The sequence below is a fragment of the Elaeis guineensis genome, chromosome 10 (assembly GCF_000442705.2).
Source record: "Elaeis guineensis isolate ETL-2024a chromosome 10, EG11, whole genome shotgun sequence".
Lineage (NCBI taxonomy): Eukaryota > Viridiplantae > Streptophyta > Magnoliopsida > Arecales > Arecaceae > Elaeis > Elaeis guineensis.
The window spans coordinates 17,448,681-17,474,223 of NC_026002.2; the positions used below are offsets into that span (position 1 = coordinate 17,448,681).

Consider the following 25,543-nt stretch of genomic DNA (forward strand, 5'->3'; position numbering starts at 1 on the left):
CACCTAGTTTTTTTGCATGTGAAATTCTCTCTTTCCCTGACATACATATATAGTCTCAAACATGCGTAGTTATGAAGAAATTTAGTAATGATAAAGACTGCGTGATATCAGCAAGCAAAGGAAGATGCCAAGAGTCAGAGTGCGCTAATATGTTTGCATGAAGATCCGAAATTCACTTGATAAGTGAGGTATATTTTGAAAGAAATACGTCAAATGGGACTCGTGGGTACATTCAGGACTTCGGAATACCAAGGACAGCGTGCATTGCCGAGCATATAAAATAATTGTTTGAGCCCAGAACATTAAATCTAAATGCTGATAATAAAAGAAAAGAAATAGCTGAAAATGTTACCCCAATGTCAAGCTGCAGCCTAGGTACAGAGAAAAAAATTAAACTATTAGTGAATAAGACCGCATAGGACGACAGTGCATAAGGATCAGATCAAGCATCACTTGCTTCTATTCCACCAAAGAAAAGATGATTCAAAACATAATTTATTCATGAAATACGAGCTCATAGATGCTGCTAGAGCAGACAAAACGCTCAGTGCTTCGAACCTATTTTACAACTTTCATAACCATCGTCCCCATAGTCGTCATTCAGTGATGTACAGCTTCCACAAAAACATAGCAATTTCAGAAGTTGCAAAACTGTGTAAGAACGTCAACACTGGTTAAAAAGGTGAGCTTGACGATGGTGATGGATGTCAGTAGGTACCAAGACAACTGCACAGTCAAATATCCATAGACTGAGGGCCGGACAGTGACTTTTTTGCTCCCTTTTTCTTGGCCTTCTTGGTTTTCCCTGAACCTTTTTCTTGGTCACTGGCTGAAGGAGGCTGAGTTCTCTGTAAATGTTGATGAATTGCAGTGAGTGGATCAATCTGAAATGTAGGATCATTCAGGACAGCTTTCAACTGTGCACCTTCCCTTTGCCTGATAACATAAGGCTGTGTCATCTACCAAAGGCGAAAGAGAATAAAAGAAATTTGAGACACAAGTTCAGGAATACTTACACTAGTTTCTGCCTAGTCTTGCAGTTAATCCTTAAGTTGGTTTCTCTGGAAGGCTGCTTGGGGGCATTCAAATCTGGAAGAAACTCAGAAAGGGCTGACAGGTCATATGCCTTCAACTTCTTCTGCCTGCTACGTAATCTCTTTTTCTGAATAAATGAGCATCCTCAGTTGCCAATTGACTCTCAGAGTTTCAAAAAGATGAAAATGTCAATGCATGAGTAATAGAATTGTTATGAGTTGCCTCACATTGTATTATCACTTACAAGCATCCAGTTCGATTTCAAATATTTTGGTTAGTGCTTAAGTAGAGTGTGAATGCCTCAGTACATGTAAAGCTTTCAAAGTAGCCTTGATTGACCTAGGTGGCCATATCAGGAAATCAAGATGATGTAAACAGAATAAAAAAGGTGCAAGAACATACAGGATATAAAATTGAGTGCCTCTGGAGGGTAAGAAAAGAACCCAAGGAATCAATAAAAACTAATGATGGATGATATATTGTCTATATAACAGAGAAAAAGTCCAACAAAGGTTAAACAAAAAGTTAATACAGCTGAAAATAACTGTTAAAAAGGAAACAGAAAATAGATTTCATAAAATTGTAATCAAAATTAGATCTGATGCAAGCATGGTGACCACAGCTGAACAAATTTTAGAATTTTATGACTCCAAACACCTTGATGATTAACCTCAAAAGTTAAATACCTCGAACATTATTAGAGATGCAAAAATCTCAGAATAGATTAAATATGTAAAGTAACAAGAATCAAGAAGACAAACTAATATTACCTTGCTGATTGCCTTTTTAGCACCTAAAGCAACTACAGCATCTCTAACTTCTGAAAGTTAAGATAAGAGGAATAGTCAGATATGAGAAAAAAAAAATAAAGGAAGAAACATGCATTTGTATTGCATATCTCTGATAGATAAAAGCGAAACAACATCTCAGAATCCTATAATATTTTTATAGAAAAGCAACCATCAAAACGAAGCAAAAGATGAAGAAAGAAAATAAATTTAAAAGAAATACTTATTAAAACCAAAGAGCAAGGATTATAAAGGCAATTTGAAAAAAACTAAGCACTGAGAAAACTCCACCAATAAATGTTATATACAATTCCACTTTTCCTTGCACAATAAAGTAGGAACATATTATGATTCATGAATTTACAGTTCATAATACTGGGGTTGCTGTACTGGATCAAACCGCCTGGTTTGGTCGGTACCATATCATACCAACCATGAAACAGGAAAATTCATGACAGCATGAAATAAAGCATGAACCAGAGTTATCGAATATAAACATAAATGTACATGAAAGAAGAGAAGTAAAATATAGGCAATAATGAAATGTACATGAAAGTATAAAGATTTAGGGTTATTATCAACATCAAACAGATTACTCTACTTCCATATTAGTGATCCAGATGGTGTCAGCAGAAAGTTTCTGATGATGTACACAACTGGAAAAAAAATGTTGAATGGTTTATATTTGATTCCCCAAATAGCCAAGCTCAGTCAATGATGCATAAGAATGGACAAATGATCACCAGCCCCAAGTGTGTGTACATAATTCATCTCAGAATATCATATATAATGCTCAAAAAATATGGGGCACAAAAGTAATTACAGTGATAATTTCAAAAAGCATAGTCCAACCATATGGAATCGCCTCAAAGTAATTACAGTGATAATTTCACCTTGTTAAATGTCCAAATGTAGCCGATTCAACCATAAAGTGGGTCCAACTTTACAAAGGGACTTAAGAAGAAAAGCTTTAACAAAAAGCTCTCTACCAACATAGAAGACAAGGCAGAAATCCCAATGTTTTCAAGTAAGGCGGTGGAACATTGAGATACCCAAGAATTTCAATATCATACAATTTTGAAATTTATCTACTTCATATGTCCTTTACTTGGTCCAACCAATTGACCATGCTTTTTCTTTCAGCAAACAAAAATTACAATATAGTTAGCAATGCGTTCCATAAGAAGTGCACAAGAAAAAGCAAACTTACTTGCATAAAACTTAAGTTTCTTTTCAATTTTGCGCTTGAAGCTTTTGGATTCTTTCTCTTCGGAATCAGGCCTGAAAAAGCAAATCCACAATAAACAAAATAACCATTACGCAAAGGATATCTGCAATATGCAGAATTAACCTTGCAGCCGAAATTTTTCAATAAGCGAACCTTGGCAAGTTATAAGATGTTAATAAATTAAACAAGGCATCAGGATTGCATATTCAATATTAAGGAAAAATATATGCATGCTGTTGTTTGAAGGGATCAATATATAAGGAATTGTTTTAGGGACACAATTTGTAGGTACTAGTTTAAATGGAGAAGGATTAGTTCTGTCAAGATGGGACTGAATCCAGGATTTCTGGAGTTATATGTGTATTATGTTACTATGAAACTATGTGCAATGAGAATCTCAGTCTCCAAGGAGTTCAGAAAGAACTTAAAAGAAATCAAAAGAATAATGACATTTATGGTAATCACATGAAACTATGACAATGCAAGGAGTGAATTCTATTTTTAGCTTGTCTGGGATGCAAGATCATCAAAGCATTATGTGAATGAGAAGGTCATGCACCATAACTTATCTGCTATTTATCCGGTGCATATATAGAGCAGATCAAAATTATCCAGTTTAACCAAATGCAAATTGTACTCTTCTTTTATGGTTTATTGATTATAAGATAAGCTTGAAAATGGACTTCATTCCAGGGAAGCAACTGGTGCAAATGAGTTTCCAATTCTTTTCATGTTATGGACCAGTTCCATTCCTGAGGGCATAGATGAATGCATATTGATTAGTGCATGAATTCATTTCTTGGAAAGCTAACTCCAGGCCTCACAACATTCATTTTTCATATTTCCTAATTATGGCATTATAGATGCATATACTAGTTTTAAAATATTTATAGAAAACTAACTATGAATGAGTCCTGTCAATAGTTTAAGCCATTCTTATGTAAATCAGTTCAATTAACATATAAGATTGCTAAACTGTTTTGGTTTCCTAGTTTTGCCTTTATGATGCTATTAGGTACCTCTGTAGATGCGTACAAAATGTCCCAGTAGTTTAAGGATCAAATTTTGAAGTAATAAACGATACTGCTTCATTCTAATAAATGATACTGCTTTAGTTTAGTTCTAACTTGAACTTATTATTTCTCTTTTTAGATGCAGTCGTTTCACTTAGGAATACTTGGGGAACAAAGATCCATAAAGTCAACACCAAATGGTTGGGATAAAGCTGGATGGCTATGGTTATTGATTAGTCATCTCTCATATTTTAGCAAAACATTGAGTAGGCTGGCAGCTCTTGCTCCTCTAGAACTGCATTATAATATCTTGCATATCAAGTCAACTTTTTTACATGCATTCTAGTAAATATATAGTATAGAAAAATATACTAATACATTTCAGCTTATTTGTACATTTAATCATTCAGCTATTTGTTACAGTGACGGTACAAAACATTTTTCACCTTTGGATCTGTAGTCCTTTAGGTGATTGTTCTCAACTCTTGAAAGTGTTCTGCAAAAAGTTGACTTAAGGATCTGATACAAAGTCTTAACTTCAAATGAATAGGTGAAACTCTACTTACTTTTTACCTTTTAATGGCAAATATTTTATTTTAGTGATTTCAGAGATATCTTGCAGCTGCAATTTATCGTGAGCTGTACAACATTGTATCCTTCTTCATCCCAGCACCCCTAAGTTACCTTATTGTCAGTTTTGGCTGGTCTACTCTTGATAAAATATTTCTTGGGGTCTTTTCTTTGGGTAAGCATCACTATAGTCATGCAGCAGAAAACCTCAGATCTGATTGTTCCATCTATATTATGGTTAGTAACCTTGCAGGGCAACAACTAAGATAGTAATATAACCTAGAAAAACATGACTAGAGGAAACGCCCAAGCCTATGTTACCTAGCCATCTGGAATCAAAACAAACTAATAAATATAAGAAGAAACCTAAAGCAATAGTTATAATTGAACATCCGAAGCATATCAAATAAGGTGGAGTAAGTCAAAGATAAGTAACAACTGGCCACATCCAGTGCTAATTTAAAAATCGATCTCATCCTCCATGCTTAAAACAAGATGCAAAACAATAAGGTGGGAACCTAAACAGGCCAAAAAACAATAACGAGTATTTTCTATGGCTAAATAAAAAAATGAAATTATAAGAGCAAAGTACCCTAATTAATTTGGAACTGAGCTTACTTCTAAATGAAATTTCAACAGCTATTTGATGAGAATACTAAATACACTTGATACGTAGGAGCGCATAAACATGAACTGGGATCAAGGAATTTGTAGACTACAATACAGTGATTCATCAATTGAGAGACACCGGAGAATAAAATCAAGCAACAAAAACTCACCTTAAACCAGTTAATCCCATTGGAACCAACACCTTGCGAACGCTGAAAAAAAAATAAGGGTTTCCATTATGAGAGATGACTCCAGATTTTGACAAACGGAAAGGAAGAACTTGGAATTGGTTCCGCCGAGATTAGTCCCACAACCACATGGTCAACAAATTTGTCATATGGCCATGGGATTAGAACCAAGCATCTACTAGGCCGAGTCACACCTCAACATCAATACCGATTAAGCTGCCCCCAGCCTAGATCGCGAGGGAACGATGGGGATCCCGTCCGAGTGAGAGGGGGGGGGAGAGAGAGAGAGAGTACCTGAGGCGTGGTGTAGGTGGTTCAGCCGGGCGATGGAGAGAAGGCGGACTTGCCTCTTATAGGGCAACAGGGAACGAATTGCGGCGAAAATAATTTAGTATTTATATATTATTAAGTTTCGGGCCTGTTCTGGGCTTAGCCCAGGTTGTGTCAGAATGGGCCCAATCTGAACTGTTTTGCATGAGAAATTTATGCCCTTCCCAACCTAACGGGCAGGCTTATTTGTTGGTTCGGGTCCAAATTTACCCAGAACAAAATGGATAAAATAATATTTTTTCAACCATACGTTCAGGGAATTTTGAGGGAAGAAATATTGTAAAAACATATTATTTTGTTAAAAAGGGTATAAGTGAAAATAATGATCATTACTTATGTCATATGCTCCCTTATAACGGGAAATAATGGAGAATAATGACCGCTATATTTTCCATGTTATTTACAGTAATAACACAATGGAGGGTGGACGAAACCATAATAATGGTTATAATGCTGTTGTTTGAAAACAATGGTTTTGATGCCATATATGTTCAAACAATTAACCAAGTTTAGCCAATTGGCTACAGCAAATAGGAACACAGACTAGTCCTAGTGCTTGAAACTACCGAAGTATAAAATTTTTCAAGGTTGAAGCTTAAACTGGGCTAATGTTACAGTAGGCATCCGCAAACGAGTTCAAGCATAAAATTCGTTTTTTGCGGTTTCATACCTGTTCTGTGCCAAAGTTTTTGTTCTCTTTATTGTTGCTACAGCAGCAAACGATGTCTTACTTCAAACATATGCCGTTACAGCCAAATTCTTGAGTAATGATTTGTTTTGAGTCCGTTGTAAGAGATCAATCAGGTTTAAGCTTATTCCTTCTAAGATTCCCAGTTCTAGCAAAGTTTGATTGCCAGCAAAAGATCTTATTTCTGCTCGAAGGTTATTATAAGACATACCATTTTCGCTCAAATTTTGTTGATGGTATGTTATGATAACGCACTTAGAGCTCATCCTCTTATCTGTTCAATATTTCCATTAGAAATAACTAAATTGGGAAGTCAAGGCTAAAGCTCTCACATGAATTTGATCTGATGGCTAAATTTCTTATGGCCTGTTTACCATATTAAATGAGGATATTACAAAAATGTGTCCAGAATACAATTTTTGTTTACACCTTTGCGAGCATATCAAATGATTATATAAAATTTAAATTACAAATGCATCCCTAAGATATATTATAAATCAAAGGTTCAAGATGGCACGCACAGACAAGCTGATAATTTTACAGGATCATCAGCACTCACTGACTGCTGTAAACTAGATTTATATGGAGGAGGTAACACGCCATCAATATCAGCAAAACTCCCTTCCCAATCTGATGGGCTTCTGTCTAGGGTTGAATCCAAAACAGAGTCAGGGATGGCATCCAAGGTCTCTTCAAGAAAAGATTCAATTGTCTGCAGTCCAAGATCCAAAGAAAGTTGTTAATACTCAAGTACAACATGCCTCGCATCGCAAAAAGCAAGTTAACAGCAATGACCAAATCACAACAACCACAAACACCAGAAGAGTTGAAAAATCAACATAGAGAACTAAGGAATGAGCTGGTGGCTCAAGATAACTGGGAGTCACCCATGATAAGACACCTCTCCATGCATCAAAGATTGGTGACTACTTTTTTGGTACAAAAGATTGGTCACTATTGAAGTGAGCCCTTCATGTAATGAATTGGAGCAGCACATTACCACAGTAAAAGTTTCTTATCTTTGGGCCTCATAATACTGATGCGGCATTGTATCAGTTGTATACTCAAACATCTCTTACATCCTAGAGCAATGAACTTCTTTGAGGAATATAGTGCAGAACAAATATCAGAAAGGATACAGCATTGGAATAACATCGCAGGTAACTCTAAATAGGGAAGCTTGGCATGTAAGAATTTGTAAAGCTAATCTGACAGTTTGAGATTAAGGCTATGAGAAAATGTAAAATATTGTCGTATACCAACACAGTAGGCATTTTAAGTGCCATCATATTATCGAGTCATTATAGCTCAATGCACATGAACCAGAGATCGGAAATGAACCTGAGGCCTGAACAAATTTTAGGAAAATTTCAGAAAAATATAGGAGCATGACCAATACTATACACTGAACCAGATTAAATGGTTAATTAGATTTTTATCTCAAAACGTAGTGGTTGTGCAGGCCTGGGAGAGTTCACGCCATTCAGCTCAAGTTACTACAGTGGTTCAAACCTTCCAGATTCACATGTCACAACAGTTGATTCAAGTTGGAAAGAAACAAAAAATAAAACAAAATGAGAAAAAAGTAACTTATGTATTGAGACTGAGTTTTGTTGAGACAAAAATGAGATTCCATGTGCATGAGACAAAAATGAGAACAGGGATAGGACAAGAAAGAGGAAATCGACAAAATACTACCTGTAGATGCTTCATTAGGACCACCACAGATGCATGAGCAAACTAATTTATATAACCTAATTTGTGAATAGATGAACATCCCTTGTCTCATTACAAATTGGATTAGAGTAAGAGAACACAGCATAATTTTTTTTCTTAAAAATAAAAGGCCATGAATTCCATGAATTCTGTAATTCATTTTTCATAAAGATGGCAAATGCACTGTGCTCAAAAGCCAATAATGCCTCTAGCTGATTAAGTGAGAAAAGGAAGGGTGATGATATCTCAAACAATCATAATCAGACGCTGCATTATGAGGAAAAAATGAAGATCATTCAATTGTTCTCATTCTGCAGGGTTCAAACCTAAATCACATCAACTTCAGCAAGAACCAATCCAAAACAAAGGTGGAGTTTCATCTGATACAAGTCTGTATAGATCAACATATACACACACAAAAAAAGGTGAAGCTAAAATCATGTTGGATTTTAACTCAATTCATGAAAAGAGAGAGTAAATTAAATTATCATATTATACAATGTATCAGGTTAGTGGAGCATCCTTGGTTGCCAGGCTTCTTGCTTGAACCCTAGAGAATAATGCCCATATTTAGCAAGCAATCTTCAGTCAAACTGGCTGAATATCAATAACAGTGCGAGATATATGCAGTTATTAAATGAAAGAGAAATGTAATTAGGGACAATAATTTAGGGACATTGTTTATAGCTTAGGACAATAAAAATAGTTTCAAATGTTTGAATACTTACAATATGTGGTATGATGCATAACAGTTTATGGTTTCATATTTAAAATCCTTTTTATCATGTATCTGAGTAAACAAGCCTGCTTGTGGTGAACAGATGGTAATTTGATATCACAAGAGGATCGATATGGACATAACAATTTACGTCTTAATCAGCACCGTGCTATGCATAAACTGGGCTTGTTAAATTGAAGCTGCTCAAGACCCATAATCAGGCCATAGCTCAGACTCCTTGGGCTAAATCATAGATTAGGCTTAATTTGAACTCAGGGTCATATTTATCACATTCAGACCCATCCTGGTCAAGTCTGGGCACTGCCCAACCATGTCTAACCATGTGTGGGTCCAGCTTAGGCTGGGTTAGGAGGTCAAAGTGACCTCTGCCAGTCGTTCCAGATAAATAGGGTTTCGTGCAGCTGTAAAGAGACCAAATAGCTCATGATGTTTGAGATATTCACTGGCAAACCATGTATTGGTAAGACCCAGTACTCAATCCATGTAACTAAATTTCCAAAACTACTCTCTTAATGATTAGAAAATTTACATGTTCTGGCATGTGAGGTTCACATGATTCTATATGGGTTTTGATGTGAACCCTTAGATATAAAAGGTTCATCACATTCTTCATTTTAGGAGGATTCTTGCAAGTTGTGTGAGGTTCAGGTGCATATATAGAAATATGATGATACAAAAATACAATTTGGACCAGATATTTTCCAACATACCTTGCAATGGCACATTGCAGCATCAGCCTTGCGTTTCCATGAACCATTTCCAGGTTCTGAATGAAATAGGTTCAGTAATGGCTGCATCAAATTAGAAGGAACATCAACAGCTCGCATTTCGGAGGAAAAAAAAAATCATGTGAAATAGTATGAAATTTTCACATTATGGACAACAGCACAAATACTAGCTATAAAATCAGTTTGACCATTATGACATTGAATAAGGAAAGCTTTATAAATTAAAGGTTTCTAAACTTGAGATATCCACAATAAGTTGCATCTGATAATGGACTAGTCTTATATTTGTTTATAGGCCAATATGGCCCAAAAGCAGTGGAATCAAATGCATTGAGATTTCCAAATGCTTGAAGGTTACAATGGGTAAGAAGCTAGTTATTGGTAAACTGAAGAAGTCATGAACACATCCAACAACGGAATACCAAAGGCTGATAATCTCTCAAGTATTATCCCTAGATTTTTTTTACTCGATAGTTAATATATTATTTTTAAAGTGGCAAAAGGAAGTCAATAGCGGATTCTTCCATAATATAATAAAAGATTCTTCCATTCTACATGTAATGCCAAATGTATATAGCTTAAACTAATACACCAACTAGATGCTTGTGCATCAGCTATTCAACCCCATTGCCTCTTAGCAATCTGTGGCTCTGGGTTGGAAGCTGCTTCACCAGATTGATAAAATCTAGGGGAGAAAATGGCATGGGAGCCTGATATGGCCCAGCCTTTTGATACCAACAAGTGGTTCATATTTTGTTTGGTCCCCAATCTATGGGTCTTCTTGCGAAAAATAGATCAGGTATGCTCTACCTTTAAAATTCCACTATTTCTACACTTTATGGTTTTCGTCAATTAAAGAGAAACAGTTAATATAAAGGGATCGTAAGCAAACAACACATTATCTCCAAATACATTTATTTTGTGCCAAGAAGTGGATGTGGTCTTCTTCACTACAAATGGCACAGATAGGTTATCAGTATATGCTCCTGCTACCATGGTTGACATAAAAATGAATAATTTTACCATGGTATGTATACAATTTGTTGGAAATAAGCAGTTCTGGAGGGGGAATAAGTTTTCATTATACAGACAGTTCAGCAACATTTCCCTAGTTGATACCACTTTTCACAAACTTGCAGTTTACAAGGTTGGAAAATGAAAGTATGAGGTATTGCTGTGAGTTGGACTTGCACGGCCCATTGTAGAAGGTGGAGCATTGCCATGACACAAGCAGAAAGTTGTAGGAAAAGAAAAGCAAACTCTGAACTGGAAAGGCCTGTCCCCTATAAAATGCAGTAAAGCTTGAAGCTTATGGTTATTTTACATAGCTTATTATTGTAGTCAACAAGAATTTTCATAAAATTAGAAAGGGCTTATCAAATTGTACTGACAAGCCAATCAAACCTTGAAAACAAAACTATAGAAGTAGTTGTGTTTGCACTTGTAGTAGTTAAGCAGAGAAGTTTTTAATGAATTAGAATATCCTTGGCGAAGCAACAAAAATAACAAGGATGTTAATACTTGAATATAAAGAATATAATAGCAGTATAGCTAATTCAACTTTAAAATGAGAACAGCTGATTCAAATTTGACAGCTTGTTGCTATGTTTTTCCACTCTTGAGAAGGTAGTCTTGCATCACACAGATCCAATTCACAGGATGAAGTGATGCATAAGTGATCACAGATAAATTTAAAAAAAATATATAGTGAAATTTCTCTACAAACCTTGACCAGTTGTCTAATGCCCGGTTTGCCAGGTCCATATTTTCCTAAAACAGAATCACCATATATCTGATAATTTTCAAGGATCTAAATCAAATAGATAACTGTCAGTAAGAGGGGCAAACACAAAGATTCTATAATTAAGTCACTGAAATTGTTATCAAACCTGGCGACGTGAAAGACTAGAACTTGGGACACCATATACTGCACTATCAACATGTCCCAGAGTGGACCATGGGCTGCAGAGGTCGTACTTGTTAGTTCTTGCTTTAAAGGGGGCAAAAAAAAGGAAACTTCATGACAAGAAATTCTCCTAAGCACTTAAGTCTCAAATCAGCACAAATAAATGATAGTAGGTGAAAAATGGAGTATTTGCTCCTGTGTTGCATTCATCACTTTGTCCCATTCATTCACTTGAAATCATATGCACAAATAGGATATAGATACTGTATTATTCCAGAATATGCACTAAATGGTCTATGTTAGAATTTAGAAGTTCATAGGGAATATCATTTCTTAATAGTTCATCTTCCAATTTGAATAACCAGGTAGCATGAAACTTTGGTTCTCAACTCGGTAATAAGATGTATAAATGTCTAGAAGTCATCCATTTACTCAGTGATTACCTAAAGGAAAAAAATGAAGTCCCATGCAGAGGTTTTAATCAAAATTGTGGAGTTAACAAAAAGGGAAAAAAAATCAAAGGAAAAGAACACTGTGCAATGGCATCCGTTCTTCATACTTATTATAAGCAGCACGACCAACCATGACTCCATGGGCTCCTTGTCTTCGGGCTGCATTTACCTGTTATAAGTCACAAGACAAAAAGGATGATTTACAATCCATGAATGCTTGGCTGAAAGACTTAAAGACATGAAGACTCCATAGAAAAAGTTAGCGGTCCATTCTAACAAGATATATAGGGCTTTTTAACTCTCAAGGTCACAAAGAACTGTTCTAGTAACATAGATCTTTGATTTTAACTGCATGTGAGAAAGGAAATGAAGAGGAAGACACACGTGACTCTACTAATACAGCGTGTATAATGTTTATGCAACCAAGGGAAAATAGAAAAGCTTCATATTTTGGCACTAAAATCTAGCTAAGGAAGCAAGCAGATAGTTTCCGCATAAATGATTGTTGACAGCTAAGAACCATGGTGATCGGTGACACATGCAACAACCTCTGAATATCACATTTGATGATGTGCTCTGATTAAACTGATGAAAGCACCGGTTGCTATGTTCAGGTGCACAATTACCTTAAGCCTTAAGATGCTTACAGAAAAAGAAGATGGTGAAAGGACAAATGTTAGAGCAAGTAAAAAGGATAAGGAAGAAAGATGAGGTGTATATCTTAAATTTTGTGGGCTGGCATCGGGTACAATTTGATTAGTCGAACAGTGAGACATGTGACCCTATATCTGAAAGAATTTTAGATGAGAATTACCAGTCAAAGGAGTTGTACCATTTAAACAATAAATGCATAAGCATGAAGCAGTATGATATCAAACCTACCTTAAACAACATATAGTGAAAGCATCTATTACAAATTAGACAATGATTCATGTAGAGAACTCCAGTAATCTCTCCAACACAAACTATATGCCAAAGATCCAACACAATATAGATAACTTAAGTTTGATAGTTGAACCTTCTGTGCTTCCGGAAACAAGTGGCAATTTGAATGGTTCAGATTTACCTGATCAATGCCAATGATGCCTCCATTTATAGTAAACTGTACTTCTGGGAAGTCACGCAGCAAGGCAAAATAGTACTCATATCTGGGGAAAAGGACATTCATTATAAGATAAATATGTGACACACACCCATATATTCATATATACATATATTGTGGTAATAAATTTAAGACATTTTACATACTGATCTGAGATGGACGAGAATATATGAACAATGTAACTGGTCTTTAACATAATTCAACTCCAATATCATAACTCATAAGTCTGTTAGATAACTACTTCTCATTAAGTTAGGCACCTTACTTCATGGCTTCTATTTCCAACAAATATATAACCCCAACATGTATGGATGAAAAAGTACTATCTTAACTAATCTAATAAATTGAATATTTCACACAAAACTATCAAAGTTAATTATACACTAGAAAAGATCCAAAAAACAAACAAACATAACTATGTATTAAGTCTGAATGATAGAAATATATGAGTAGTGCTTAGGTATAAAATTCCCGACAGAAGGTTCAATGCAAATGACCATATGATTGATCTATAATATTTTTCCTGCTTTTTCCATTTTTTGTCTTTTCTTCCGGTCTAACTAATAGAGTGCATAGTATATTGTTTAATATATACGCATGTATAGTGGGAGAACCAGGGTTACAAGTAATTTTAAAATAAACAATTACCAATAAAATCATATTCCTTGAACTAAACCAGAGAATAGACTCGTCAACTATTGCAGCTTTGTTCTGGCAGCAAATAAGTAATGAGTTCTTTGTATATTCTCTAAACAAACTTGTATAACATGCATGCTTCCCCTTAGATGTTCAAGCACATTTCTTAAACCCCGTCCCACAATTTGTAGACCATTTTCCACATCAAATCCTGATAGATAGGACATTTATTGATTTTACTTGCGTCTATGACAACAATAAACAAAGAAAACAACTCAAGAATCTTAAGCAAGAATTAGACCCCTGGCTGACTGCACAATGTAAATGATTGTCAAATGAACAATTAGTAAAAATCTTAGTGTAATACTTATTGAATCGCATTCCATTAGCCAGCCACCACATATATATCCATAAAATTTCTCCAAGTAAGAAAATCGACCCTTAGTAATCTTCCAACATTTTCTGATTACCATGATCATCCTCTAAATTTTGCAAAATAAGCTCTAAATCCTCTTCATATAAAAACAACAAGAATTCAACCTGATATATTATTACAAGAAAGGAGACTAGCAAGATGATGAAGGTTTTATCTGTTTCACAAAATGTCCTCTGTAGTCCAGTGATAGGTCCCTGATTCTTGATTAGGTTGTTTGCATTCTGAATGGGTTATTATTTACATATTAAGACAGGGACATCAGATTAAAGTCCTGAAATCTATGGCATCGGTTTTAAAATGGAATTAGGTACTATCTTTAGTATCTTAGCAGCAGAAAACTGCTATTTAAGCTACTGCACCCACTTCGGAATCTTCCACAAAATTCACTACCTGCCTCCTTTGGGGTATGTATTGTGTTGCTTTTGTTTATAAAAAGAGAGAGAAGCCGGAAGTTAGCACTTTTAGCTTCTCCTAAAGTGGAGTTTTGACTTTTCTTCCATATAATGTTATTTTTTTAAAAGTTCATTTTTAGGGATGATAATTTTAGCTAACCCACTGGGTACCCGACCCAGTCAGACCCACATGGGGTGGTTTTACCCGACCCAATTAAAACCTGAGATAGGTATGGATTCTAGAAAAAAATATCCAAAGTAGGTTTGGGCTGTGTACGGATAATGGTATACCCCACCTCGAATCCACCTATATAACCTTAATCCAAATCTCCCTTTCAAATATGCTTCTGCACGCACTCTCGCTTCATGTAACTGAGAGTTTTCTTATGCATCTTCCATTAAAACAAAGCTTTTTAATGCTAGATGGGTTTGCATAGGACAGCCTATCATCCTATGGTAGTCGCTCCAAGTAAAATAGCATATAATGTTATATCACAAGATCGGCTTTGAGTGAGATCATTCTAATGTATTTTGGTTGAGTCTCTAGAGCAAAAAGTAACTAGAGTTTTTCATTAAATGAAAAATAATTTCCAATGATAACTATCATCAAAAATACAATATTAACCCATTAAATCTTCGTAGCATGAAACTTCCATCTGAGGTGATAAACCCACTTCGAAATCTCTCAAGAAACTCATTCCCATACATGCTTCCTAAGCACTCCATATTCTAAATGTTTTAAAAGACCTGCTCCCCTGTAGCCGAAATCAAACCCGCTCCTCGTCTCACTCCCAATTTAGGTAAAGAAGCACTAGATCAAGTAAAAACATCAAAAAAAGTGTACATCAAAGTGCTGAAGACTCAGTCATGCTTTGTGAGCATACATTATGCTTCATAATGGGTAGGTATCTCATTGTAAGCATTACCAATGCAGCAAACATAATCAATGCCACCAGTAGTTCACAATCATAAAGAATGTGGTAATATCCTCCCAAACAAGATGTGACCATGCTTAAATTAAAACAACTACCATTTGTATAGACATACTTTAGAGGAGGAACCTTCCGATTTTCAGCAGGGCTGAGGCCACTAAGCAATGCCTTCCGTGCATGTATAATAAAATGTCTAGTTGGCGAGTTAGAAACAACTGTATAGACAAAGTCACCTGGAAAAAGAAATCATAGAAGTTCAGAATGATCTCCAAGATCAATAAATACTAATATGCTATGCCTGACAAGATATAAGAAGATTTATCCGATATGCTGATATAATATTGTGAGGTACAGTCACAAAGGTCTTAAATCAGGTATTTACCCAATGATTGGAAGGCTAAAAAAAATAAAACAATTTAAGTTCTTGAGAAGAATGACCAAACCCAACCAGACAATCGTTGCTTTACAAACAATGAGTATACCTTTCTTCACAATGATATATTAACATATTTGAGAAAATGCACACGAGCATATTAGAACCTCCCAACCATCAAAGCCTAATAGCCTTAAGATGTGTAAGCAAGAATGCTAGCATCTCAGTGGTGTTCTTATGCATTAAAAAAAATAAATAAATAAAAATAAAAAAAAAATCTGTCACTGGTATTCTAATGCATGCATATCACTGTGTAATCTTGCAGGAACCTATAGCTTCTTCTTTTACCATGCTGAAAAATGCATAGTTACACATTAGATAAATTTATGAGTATCTGTTTGTTATCAACCAAAAGTAAAGACCTTGAGAGATTATAAAATATTGCACCTTATGGATGGTCAAAAGAACATCCTTTACAAAGCTTTGGCTGCTTAGCAATATAACAGTCATAAAGAAAGCAGCAGCATGATGCAATACATGTAAAGAACTATAGCAAGTTTATTTATATAGAGAAAATTATATTTCAAATCTTGAGACAAATGAACCATTTAGCAAGATTGCACAAACTACCATTAACGAGTCTAGTTTCAGTGACCCCAGAAGTTTATATGAAATTCAATATATATTTGGCTTATGAGCGTCGTTCTTTACACATTGGTTGGGAATGCAAAATTGTATAAAAAGGAAAAAGAAAAAAAGAAAAAGGAAGCAACAAAGTTTCTCACAGAGTTCATCATAAGAATCACGATCATCTACTCCTATTCTGCACTTCACACTGACTGGAACACCACAATTGGCAGCAATGGCTGACATAGCATCTGCAACGAACTTCACTTATGCAGACAAACATGTAATAAAAATCAGTAAAGAGAAGAAGAAACAGCTTTACTTTCACTGCACTTCAGTTTCTATAAGCATCAGCTATCAAACCTTTGGGTCCAACATTAGACGCGCACCAAAGCAACCATGACCTGCAACTTTTCCGCTAGGGCATCCACAGCTGATACAATTATATTAAAAAAAATCGAGGATCACATGTAAGGAAACGGTTCCTAATGTATGAAAAATAAACAGAAAAGTTTGATATGAACTTTAGATTAATTTCATCAAAAGAGTAAGCATTTGCAAGTTCAGCTGCCTTTGCTAGGTTCTCCAAATTGCTCCCACCAATCTGTAGAACAATTGGGTGCTGCTCTGGAGAAAATGCCAAGAATCTTTCCTGAAAATTGTAAGTGAAATATGAGCATAAATTTTGTTTGGTGTCCAAAAATCAGAAGAAGCACTTTTTTTAAATCAAAAGCAGATAACATTATATGTTACTAAACCTCATAATATGCAAAGATGTATGAATATATAACAATATGGCTCTCACTAGTTACAGAGGAAAAAAAAAAAAAGAAAGAAAAATCAGACATAGGTACCTTCATACCCATATCCTCTCGTACTCGACAGATATGTACAACACAGATATCAAACAGATATTAAAATTCATGAATCAAAGTGCCAGTGGCAAGCATGATATGGCACAGCACAAAACATGCCAGTGCCTTACCATAATGCGCACTAGAATGATGCTGGCTGTGCGCCATTGCTTCTGTGGAGGCATCCAGTGCATGCCAAACATGTCAACCAATAGAATGGTGCATACTGTGTCATTTCCAAGGACACACTGCCAGCACAAGATACCTTTATCGATGCCAAAATTTGTGTTCATATTCATATTAAATGGATATAACTGCAAATTGGATAATAATAATAATATCATATTCATTCTAAACATATATGGATATTAATCAGATATTAACCATAAGCATGTTTGTTCTAAACTGATATAGAAATAATTTGATACAAGTCACATCCATATGAGTTAAGGAAAAACAAATACAACAAAATAGTAATCATTTATTTGTTCTAAGAAAATCCAAGTACAAGTTGAAAATCATGAAAAAAATAGAATGGTTACACCAAAGCAGGATAATAAAAACTCCAAGGAAAGCGGAAGGTTTGCTATAACCCTAAATTTCTTCAACAAAAATGCACCAAAAGAAACTATTGCTTAACAAGCAGAAACAAATCAAACACCACCAACAATACCCTTCAAAGTGAACGAAATTTGAGCGGATGTGAAATTAACACTTGCAAATCAATTCTACTATGGAAAATGATCTTATTATTATCTAATACCAGTATAGCCACGTGGCTGTCGCGTAAACACGAATACAAACAGAAATTTGCCCTAATTAATGTTATGATTTTAATAACATAGATATTTCTTTACCATGGAAAGTAGAAAAGTAGCACAAACCAACTACTTTGACGTGCCATTCTTGGAGTGAATAGTACTCCTTCTTAGCAGTTAGCACTCTTATTAGTATTCAATGTAAAATAAAATCATGAAATAAAGACCTATTAGAGCCTCAGTAACCACTTCAAACCTAGTAAAGAAAATCAGCATGAAGATAAAGAGGACTAATTACATGCACAACAAAGCAACAAAGAGATCCAGAACTACAAAGCAAAAGGTCCTAATACGGGCCCCTTAGGCTCTCGACCATCACTTTCATAGGCACAAGTAAATCATACCCTGTAAACTATGCCCATCAACAAAAAGATAAATGCTGGAGTTGAAAAGAATAGACCAACACTGTAGAGCTTACAGAAATATTGCCTCAAAAGCCTTCTACAGTAATATTCTCAAAAAGATGCTCCTTTTCATTAATTAATTGTGTTAGTAAAACATAGAAAATAGTATATCTTGTTCAGTTCAATGCATCACTTTGCAACAAGGTCCAGCACTAGAGTCTCCTCTCCAAAGCCAGAATCAACTATTCATCAAGACTCAAGACAATAGTGGAACTATGGAAGTGTATCAATTGGATCAAGAGATGGAGGGGCAAGAGACAACTCAGAGAGAATGAGGTGCTGGACAGGATAACCCGGATAAGTTGGTGAGAAGGGATCTTGCAAAGTCAAATGCAAACAAAGAGGGTGCAGACCCAGAGGCCAGGGAATGGTGGAGCAGGACTGTCTGAGTTGAGCATTGTGCAGCTGATGCAAAAGAGCTATATCTGCAGGCTCTTGAAATAATAATCATTGGCACTAGAGTCAAAGGCCATTAAGGCAAGATGTTGTTGCCCCTTGCCAAAGATAAAGTAAGGCTAGGGGACAAAATTAACATTATATAAGTAATGATGATGCAGAAATATCAACAAAATTTTCTTTATTGGGTAATGATACCACTTATCAACCTACCACCAAAAGTTTTGGTCCTGGTAGGTTAATGGAGAACTAGAGATCTGAAAAGGTGGATGAGCTATAGAGCAGCTAGAAGACCAGTAACACCTACAGAAGTAAGCATTAAGCCAATTGTATAAAACTGATTGATATGCATAAAAATTTTAAAAAATTACTTAAATAGATGTTTATGGACTTTCTTTTATTTAGCATAACATCCTAACCAAGATTTTAAATCCTGTGGGACGGAGATGTCTCAGTTTTTGCCCGAAATGGGATGCCCCGCATCCCGCCCCATCCCGTCAGGCTCCCATGGCGTCCTGGTGTAAAATGGAGTCACGGCACAGATTTTTTTTTTTAAGATGAGGACGAGACCGTGCTTTGCATGATATCCCACCTCCGTATTGCATGCACAAGTGCAATTGGACCGCACAAATTCCATGGCGCCACGCTACCCCTTATATTTCACCGATTCCGGATTGCACGCTCTCCACCATGTCCCATGCGAATCCCATGGTGGATAACACGCCATGCTACCCTTTGTATTTCACCGATTCTGGACTACGCGCCATCCACCATGCATATCCTTCGGGATTCGCCCTGAGTGGCTGCATCCGGAGCGGCCGCATGAGAGCCCAAAGGCTCCATGTCTCCGAGCCCTAATTCCTTCCCCTCTGTCACTGCCTTCGGTCCTCTCTCTTCCCTCCTCCCTCTCCGGCCTCTCGATTGGCTCTCTCCCAGTATGCTCTCCTCTCCCGACCTCCCTCCCGGCGTGCTCTCCTCTCAGAAAAGGCAGAGTCGAAGAAGAAGACAGTGCTCCCTCTGGCGATAATGACACGCGACTCACCAGCAGAAAAAGAAAGAGGTCGGTACCCCTTCTCGCTTCTCCTTCATTCTTCTCCCCGTTTGAAGCATCATCGCCAAAAAAAAAAAAAAAAGAGCACGACTGGGACGATCGTGCTGGTGCCTGATCCGACCGGAACCAAGGCCGAAAGTGCGTTTCGGGATCCCGCACCCATCCTTGGTGCCAAATGCCAAAGGAATGGGCCGGGACGGCCCCCCGTCCGCCGGACTTAAATCCTTGATCCTAACAAGGAAAATGATAGGTTTTCACTGCAAATTGTTCAATAGTATTTAGTTTATCCACCAAAGATGTACATACTAATGACTAAGAGCAATTCAAAAGGCAATGGCATGAAGTCATGATTTCATTACTATCCAGCAAGCGAATTGCATTTACTGTGCTGACTGCTAGTAGGTTGGCTTTAGGATATGGTGGGCAAAGGGTTAAATTGAAGGACTGGTGAATCGACTACATCAATAGGGCAGTAATGTATGTCACTATTGTGTCCAGATATCTTTATTTGTGTGATGATTGATGCCTCCCTCTTATTCACCATTATAACTAACAATAATGTGCTATGAGTTACTCTAAACATCAATTACTAGAAGCACTACTCACTCTGTCAAGTAAAGCATATAATGTTTGTTGAGCATTATACTATGGATGCCATCTTGGGTCCAAGAGAAAGAGGAACAGTTCACGTCATGCAAACACTCATTGATAAAATATTTTCAACCATTGATTCAAAAACCACTGGAACACAATGGTACTACTTGAACTGTAACATTCTAAGATGATGCAACCATCTGAAGAGTTATGTATCTGCCATGCCGCTCTGTACCAATGATACCATACCAATGGTATCAATTGGTACTAATTGCTATTGATTCTTTTTGAGGCTGTCAATTTTGGTGCATACCATTAGTACTGGTACCATATGGATATCATACTGTTCTGATGAAACAAGGGTGCATGTTTGGTACCAGTATTTATCAAAGATATGAGAACTTATGTCACTAAAGCCTTACCATCTAAAGTTTATGCAACACTTCTGTAAATTTGCATTATAAGTAATCATGTTTTACTTAGATTTCCAGTGTTTTATGAAGAACCATATATAAATAAGTATGACACTGTTAAATATTTGATATTCCACAGAAAAGAATTATGTTAATATTAGATATGCCACAGAAAAGAATTCATCAAACTTGTTGGTTTCTGACCAAGTTGTTCCTTTGATGAACGATGGTTTCCGCCACAACCATTTCTGTGTAAAGCCATGCATGTTTGGATATGAGTCGAGCAAGAGTCCTATAGTGATTATCTGTCCAGTCCATCATTGGAGCAACACTGCAAAACAGAGGAATCACAGTTCAAGTGAGTTTAATGCATCCCAGAATGTCCATTACAACATTAGTATTTCAGGTGCATCCTAAGCATCTTCACCTGAACCAAGGAGGAAGATACTGTCCTTCAACCATTCTCTTTTCCAAATGAACTGGATTGTTCCCCATATGAGAATGAAAACTTTTATACTGACCAGAAAATCTATTAAATATCTTTAAGGATTGCTTGTGACAGTATGTAAGGTTATCATAGTGAAGAGGAGCTAGCGTAGAAAGCACACTATATACTGTAGACTTCATTATCTAATTGAGATAATAATGTGTTTGCTGTAGAACCTGCACCAATCAGATAACAAAAGTCTTGCTTAAGAAACAAATTTAGAGCACTTAAATCTTGGAGCATAGTTCAAGTCAGTCAGTCATCACTGCACTATAATTTATAGTTCTCAATGCTGCAGCATCATCCAGAAAGCAGTACTTATGAAAATGAAAGTAATATCTTAGGAAAGATGTCAAGGACTATGTCAACTAGTGGCATTGTAAACTTCTGCTTGGAAAAATCATAAATTTAGCAGAAAAATGCATGAAAGGCAGCATTATTTATAGGAAGATATGGTGTTCAATGCCTTGACCATTTTGAAATAACATGCTTATGTGCTTTTTGATGCAATATGATATCTCTGTAGTCCTATTCAATATGGTTCCAACTTCCAAGGCCCAGAACCCACAACCTCCTAGGATTCCCTGTCTCTGCCATGGGAAGATCAAGTACAACAATTTCACCTTCCTCAATCACAAAAGACACTTAACCCTGAATCCCTCAAGTACTTAGTGTAAGGCTGGATGGTCATGATTATGGTCCAAGTAAACTTGCATCCCATGCATGCAGAAGCTTCTTCAACAGGCATGACGAAATATGTTCTAGCAGCAAGACGTGTTGTGGTGAAGAAAGCATTTTGGGTACATAACCAGAATAGAATCAGTGAAAACTTCCAAGCTAGTTCAAGTTTAAGAAACACATAATGGAATGCATGTACATAGGGCAGAGTTGTGCACTCCAAGTTAAATGGAAGAGATAACTCTAGAAACTTTTCAAAATGCCCACTTTACCCTTGGAATAGAGGGCTATTTTTTCTAGTTTAGCAGGTTGTATTGGAATAAATGGATTAAAGGGCCTCATTACTTATGCTGTAAATCAAGAGCAGCCTTAGGCCAATCATTATGAAGAGTATTTTGGAATCTCTTCTTTGCAAGTTTTATAGGCAGGGCCATTGCTTGGTGCAATGGTAAACAGATAGAAATGACAAGCACAATGGTGTAGGTTGGAGTCCTAGGGCATACATAAGCAGGTCTATCCCCAGTTCACCCCCCACGAACTTGGATTGCCGGGAACATAATTAGGTAATGACCTTTTTTCTTTAAAACTTTTGTTGGGATTGTGATTAAGAACAGAGTCATATACTATTATATAAATTGTATTTGTAGACTGGGAAATAGTTCAAATTTTCTATCATTCTTGGGGCCATATGTGTCCCTTTTCTCTCTTCTTCCATCAAAATCTCCAAATTCTCCCATCTTCTTCCTCTTTTTTTTGTGGGGTGAATCTTCTTCCTCTTTTCACTCTCCTTTTTTATTATGTCCATCCATTTTCTGCATGTTGTCACAGCAACATACAGTTAGAGATGTACTTACATCTGATCCAAATTTTAAAATTTCATAAGTAACCAAAAACAACTGTCTGCATCTATGATGGCCTGCATGATACATGTGTGCTTAGTGCCTAGTAGACCAACTTCGCACTTCTTTTTAACTCATCAAATTCTCATCAATAGTCCTCGATAGGAAGTAGGAAGCGCTCTTAAGTTTCACAGTTCAATGAAAAAGTATTCTACTTCTGTCTAATTTTTCCATTAGTTGCCCAAGGGCTATTCTAATAAGGCCCTTGTGATCCACCATGAAAAAACCAATTTATTCAGAAACAATGTAAAGTTTATGTTTGTAATTTCACATTTGATGGGGATATCTTTTAATCAACAATTGACCAATCAAAATAATAAGCTAATTATCAACCACACTTCCATCCAAGCACGTGAATAAGCATTCAGCATTTGTCTTATCGAAACAATTTTAAAGGCCCATCTGGATATTATCTTGTTCCCATACCATTTCATGGGAATTTGGTGTTCCATTGGAGTTGTAAATCCGAGGAAAAGCATTCCTGAAAATTTGTCTCGGTAAGTTTTTCCATTTATGACACCCCATAGTAAATACATGATTCCATGAGGAAAAATCTAATAATTGCTCTTTTCTTCCTTGCATTCTGCTTTAGAAGTGCCCACAACCCACACATGGCTATCTGACATTAAGCCCTTGTGGACTGATGCTGATACTCTGATAGAAGCAACGGAGGCTGGTGACTATGAAGTTAACATATCATTTGGTTGGAAGATCATCTACCCTTTTTTCATTACATAATTCCATCTCATGCAACAAGAGAGCAACCCTCCAACAAATACTATAGATAATAAGCTAATAACACAGGAATATAAGATTATATAGATTAGCATGCGTGAAAGAAGATGCACTAGAAGTTGCCTCTTGTGATACATGTTGCTTCTTAAGTGCAACAGAATTCAAGTGACATAAAGGATAGATTACCAAACTTGTGTCCCAATATTTAGATTAGGCTGTTTGAAAAGCCAATCAATGAATGAGAATTATCAAATGATGTTTTATCATGTATAAGAATCGCTAAAGTGCAACTGTCAAAATTTAATTGCACAAGAATTCGCCAAAAGAAATCACGCTGCCCACTAAATGCCCGTTTTATAAGCAGAAGAACAGGTGCCTAGTATATCTACAACAACAGGCCAAAGTATACCTATATCTCGAACTTATTGCTTCGTTATGCAGTGCCAACAGAAACTCTCAAATATTTCACCTAAATTTCAAAATATAACATATTTGAAACATCTCAGCAAAGATAAATTTCAAAATATAACATAATCGAAACATCTCAGATAAAGATAAATTAGAAAATTGTAAAGTACCATATACTTGAGACTTGCTCCCTCGATCCTCAATGGTCTTGAAAGATTTCATTTCAATCAACTGATTCTGACAATACAATCAAAAGCCTCTCCATTTTTGTATCTGTAACAAATCAGCTCATTATAACCAACACCAACAATCAAAGCTTCAAAATTGCAAGTGCTTGTAACATCAATATGTAGTAAATTAAATGGACATGGCCGAGAGAAACGCCAGAAGTGTTAGCCAATGCCGCTGCGAATTTACAACAACAAAACGCAAGAATAACAGTGCTTGGTATGCTATGCCGCTGTGGGAACAAAAACATGATAATCTCACCAACAGATGCACCGTATAAATTCAAAACAAACTAAAAAAACGTTTCTTTTTGTTGTTATCTGAGCAGGTTTAGTTGGGAACAAAACATAAACGAAAGAAGAGAAAAAGAAGAACGTTAGTGTTAGGGCTGACATGGAGGAGTGCAAGGCCACACCAATGTGCCGAAGAAGACGAGACGGAGATTACCAGCAGGATGAAGGAACGCAAGGGAACGGAGACTGGGAGACAGAGCACTACCACTCATTGGCTAGGGCTGGAAATGGGCGGGGGTCGGCGCTGGGGCGCCCTCAGCCCCGCTCCGGCCCGGCCCGGCCCGAGTTGGGTGAGCCCGTGAGCACCTGGGCCAGAATTAGAAGGGAGAGGCCGCAAGATGGCGCCCAGAGGAAGTGCCGGCGGCGGGAATGTCGCCGGAAGGCGAGGCGGATGGTACCCAACGGAGACACGGCGGAGGTCTGATGGAATGGCATCGAAGAAACGGAAGAAAGAGACCAAGAGGGTTGAAAGAGGAGTCAGGTGAAGAAGAGGACGGAAACTTGTGAATTTGGGAAATGAAACCATGCGATCTTTGAGGTTCCACATCTTTCAGTACTTTTAACTCAAACCAAAGTTTCAATGACAAGACTCCTCGTTGACCGCTATAATGGTGATAATTAGGGGTGTGTGCGAGAAGATTGGATTAGATTATATTTAAATTTAATTTTAATTTAAAATATTTTAAATTTAAAATTTTAATTTAAAATCGAACCAAATATTTACTGATCTGATCCAATCCAATTCAATTTAAAAAATTCGAATAGGATTGGATTGGAATTTTTGACTTTGTATATAT

General features: G+C 36.5%; 2 protein-coding genes across 7 annotated transcripts; both read right to left on the reverse strand.

Annotated features, from left to right (window-relative positions):
• Window positions 1–433: 433 nt before the first annotated feature.
• Window positions 434–5,721, reverse strand: LOC105052935 (uncharacterized). The gene is made up of 6 exons (XM_073244116.1): window positions 5,626–5,721; window positions 5,414–5,455; window positions 3,034–3,104; window positions 1,806–1,855; window positions 1,017–1,162; window positions 434–936 (listed from the first exon to the last, which is right to left on the reverse strand). Exons 1-6 carry the CDS (start codon window positions 5,631–5,633, stop codon window positions 735–737), a joined length of 519 nt encoding a protein of 172 aa, XP_073100217.1. The 5' UTR covers window positions 5,634–5,721; the 3' UTR covers window positions 434–734.
• A 1,061-nt stretch (window positions 5,722–6,782) lies between these two features.
• Window positions 6,783–25,279, reverse strand: LOC105052933 (uncharacterized). 6 transcript variants are annotated; one of them, XM_073244113.1, is made up of 15 exons: window positions 24,847–25,279; window positions 24,396–24,498; window positions 21,446–21,681; window positions 21,223–21,349; window positions 17,013–17,140; window positions 16,852–16,921; window positions 16,647–16,749; window positions 15,604–15,721; window positions 13,057–13,138; window positions 12,098–12,159; window positions 11,522–11,594; window positions 11,359–11,442; window positions 9,615–9,695; window positions 8,664–8,715; window positions 7,019–7,161 (listed from the first exon to the last, which is right to left on the reverse strand). In XM_073244113.1, exons 3-15 carry the CDS (start codon window positions 21,643–21,645, stop codon window positions 7,154–7,156), a joined length of 1,188 nt encoding a protein of 395 aa, XP_073100214.1. In that variant the 5' UTR covers window positions 21,646–21,681; window positions 24,396–24,498; window positions 24,847–25,279; the 3' UTR covers window positions 7,019–7,153. The 6 variants fall into 6 exon arrangements, with proteins under 6 accessions (XP_073100212.1, XP_073100211.1, XP_073100216.1 ...); XM_073244112.1 differs by lacking the exon at window positions 7,019–7,161 and adding an exon at window positions 7,168–8,556; XM_073244111.1 differs by lacking the exon at window positions 8,664–8,715 and having other exon boundaries at window positions 6,783–7,161; window positions 24,901–25,277.
• Between the last annotated feature and the right edge of the window lie 264 nt (window positions 25,280–25,543).

What these genes read in the sequence shown, in the direction of transcription:
- LOC105052933 (XM_073244111.1), bottom strand. Translation starts at nt 21,645, where the DNA reads ATGAAGTCTACAGTATATAGTGTGCTTTCTACGCTAGCTCCTCTTCAC. An exon ending in GTCTAATGTTGGACCCAAAG is followed by an intron (nt 16,750 to 16,851) that starts GTTTGATAGCTG and finishes GCATAAGTGAAG; the next exon opens with TTCGTTGCAGATGCTATGTC. An exon ending in TGATTCTTATGATGAACTCT is followed by an intron (nt 15,722 to 16,646) that starts GTGAGAAACTTT and finishes TTCTTTTTCCAG; the next exon opens with GTGACTTTGTCTATACAGTT.
- LOC105052935 (XM_073244116.1), bottom strand. An exon ending in ATGGGATTAACTGGTTTAAG is followed by an intron (nt 3,105 to 5,413) that starts GTGAGTTTTTGT and finishes TTGCTTTTTCAG; the next exon opens with GCCTGATTCCGAAGAGAAAG. An exon ending in AAGACTAGGCAGAAACTAGT is followed by an intron (nt 937 to 1,016) that starts GTAAGTATTCCT and finishes TTATGTTATCAG; the next exon opens with GCAAAGGGAAGGTGCACAGT.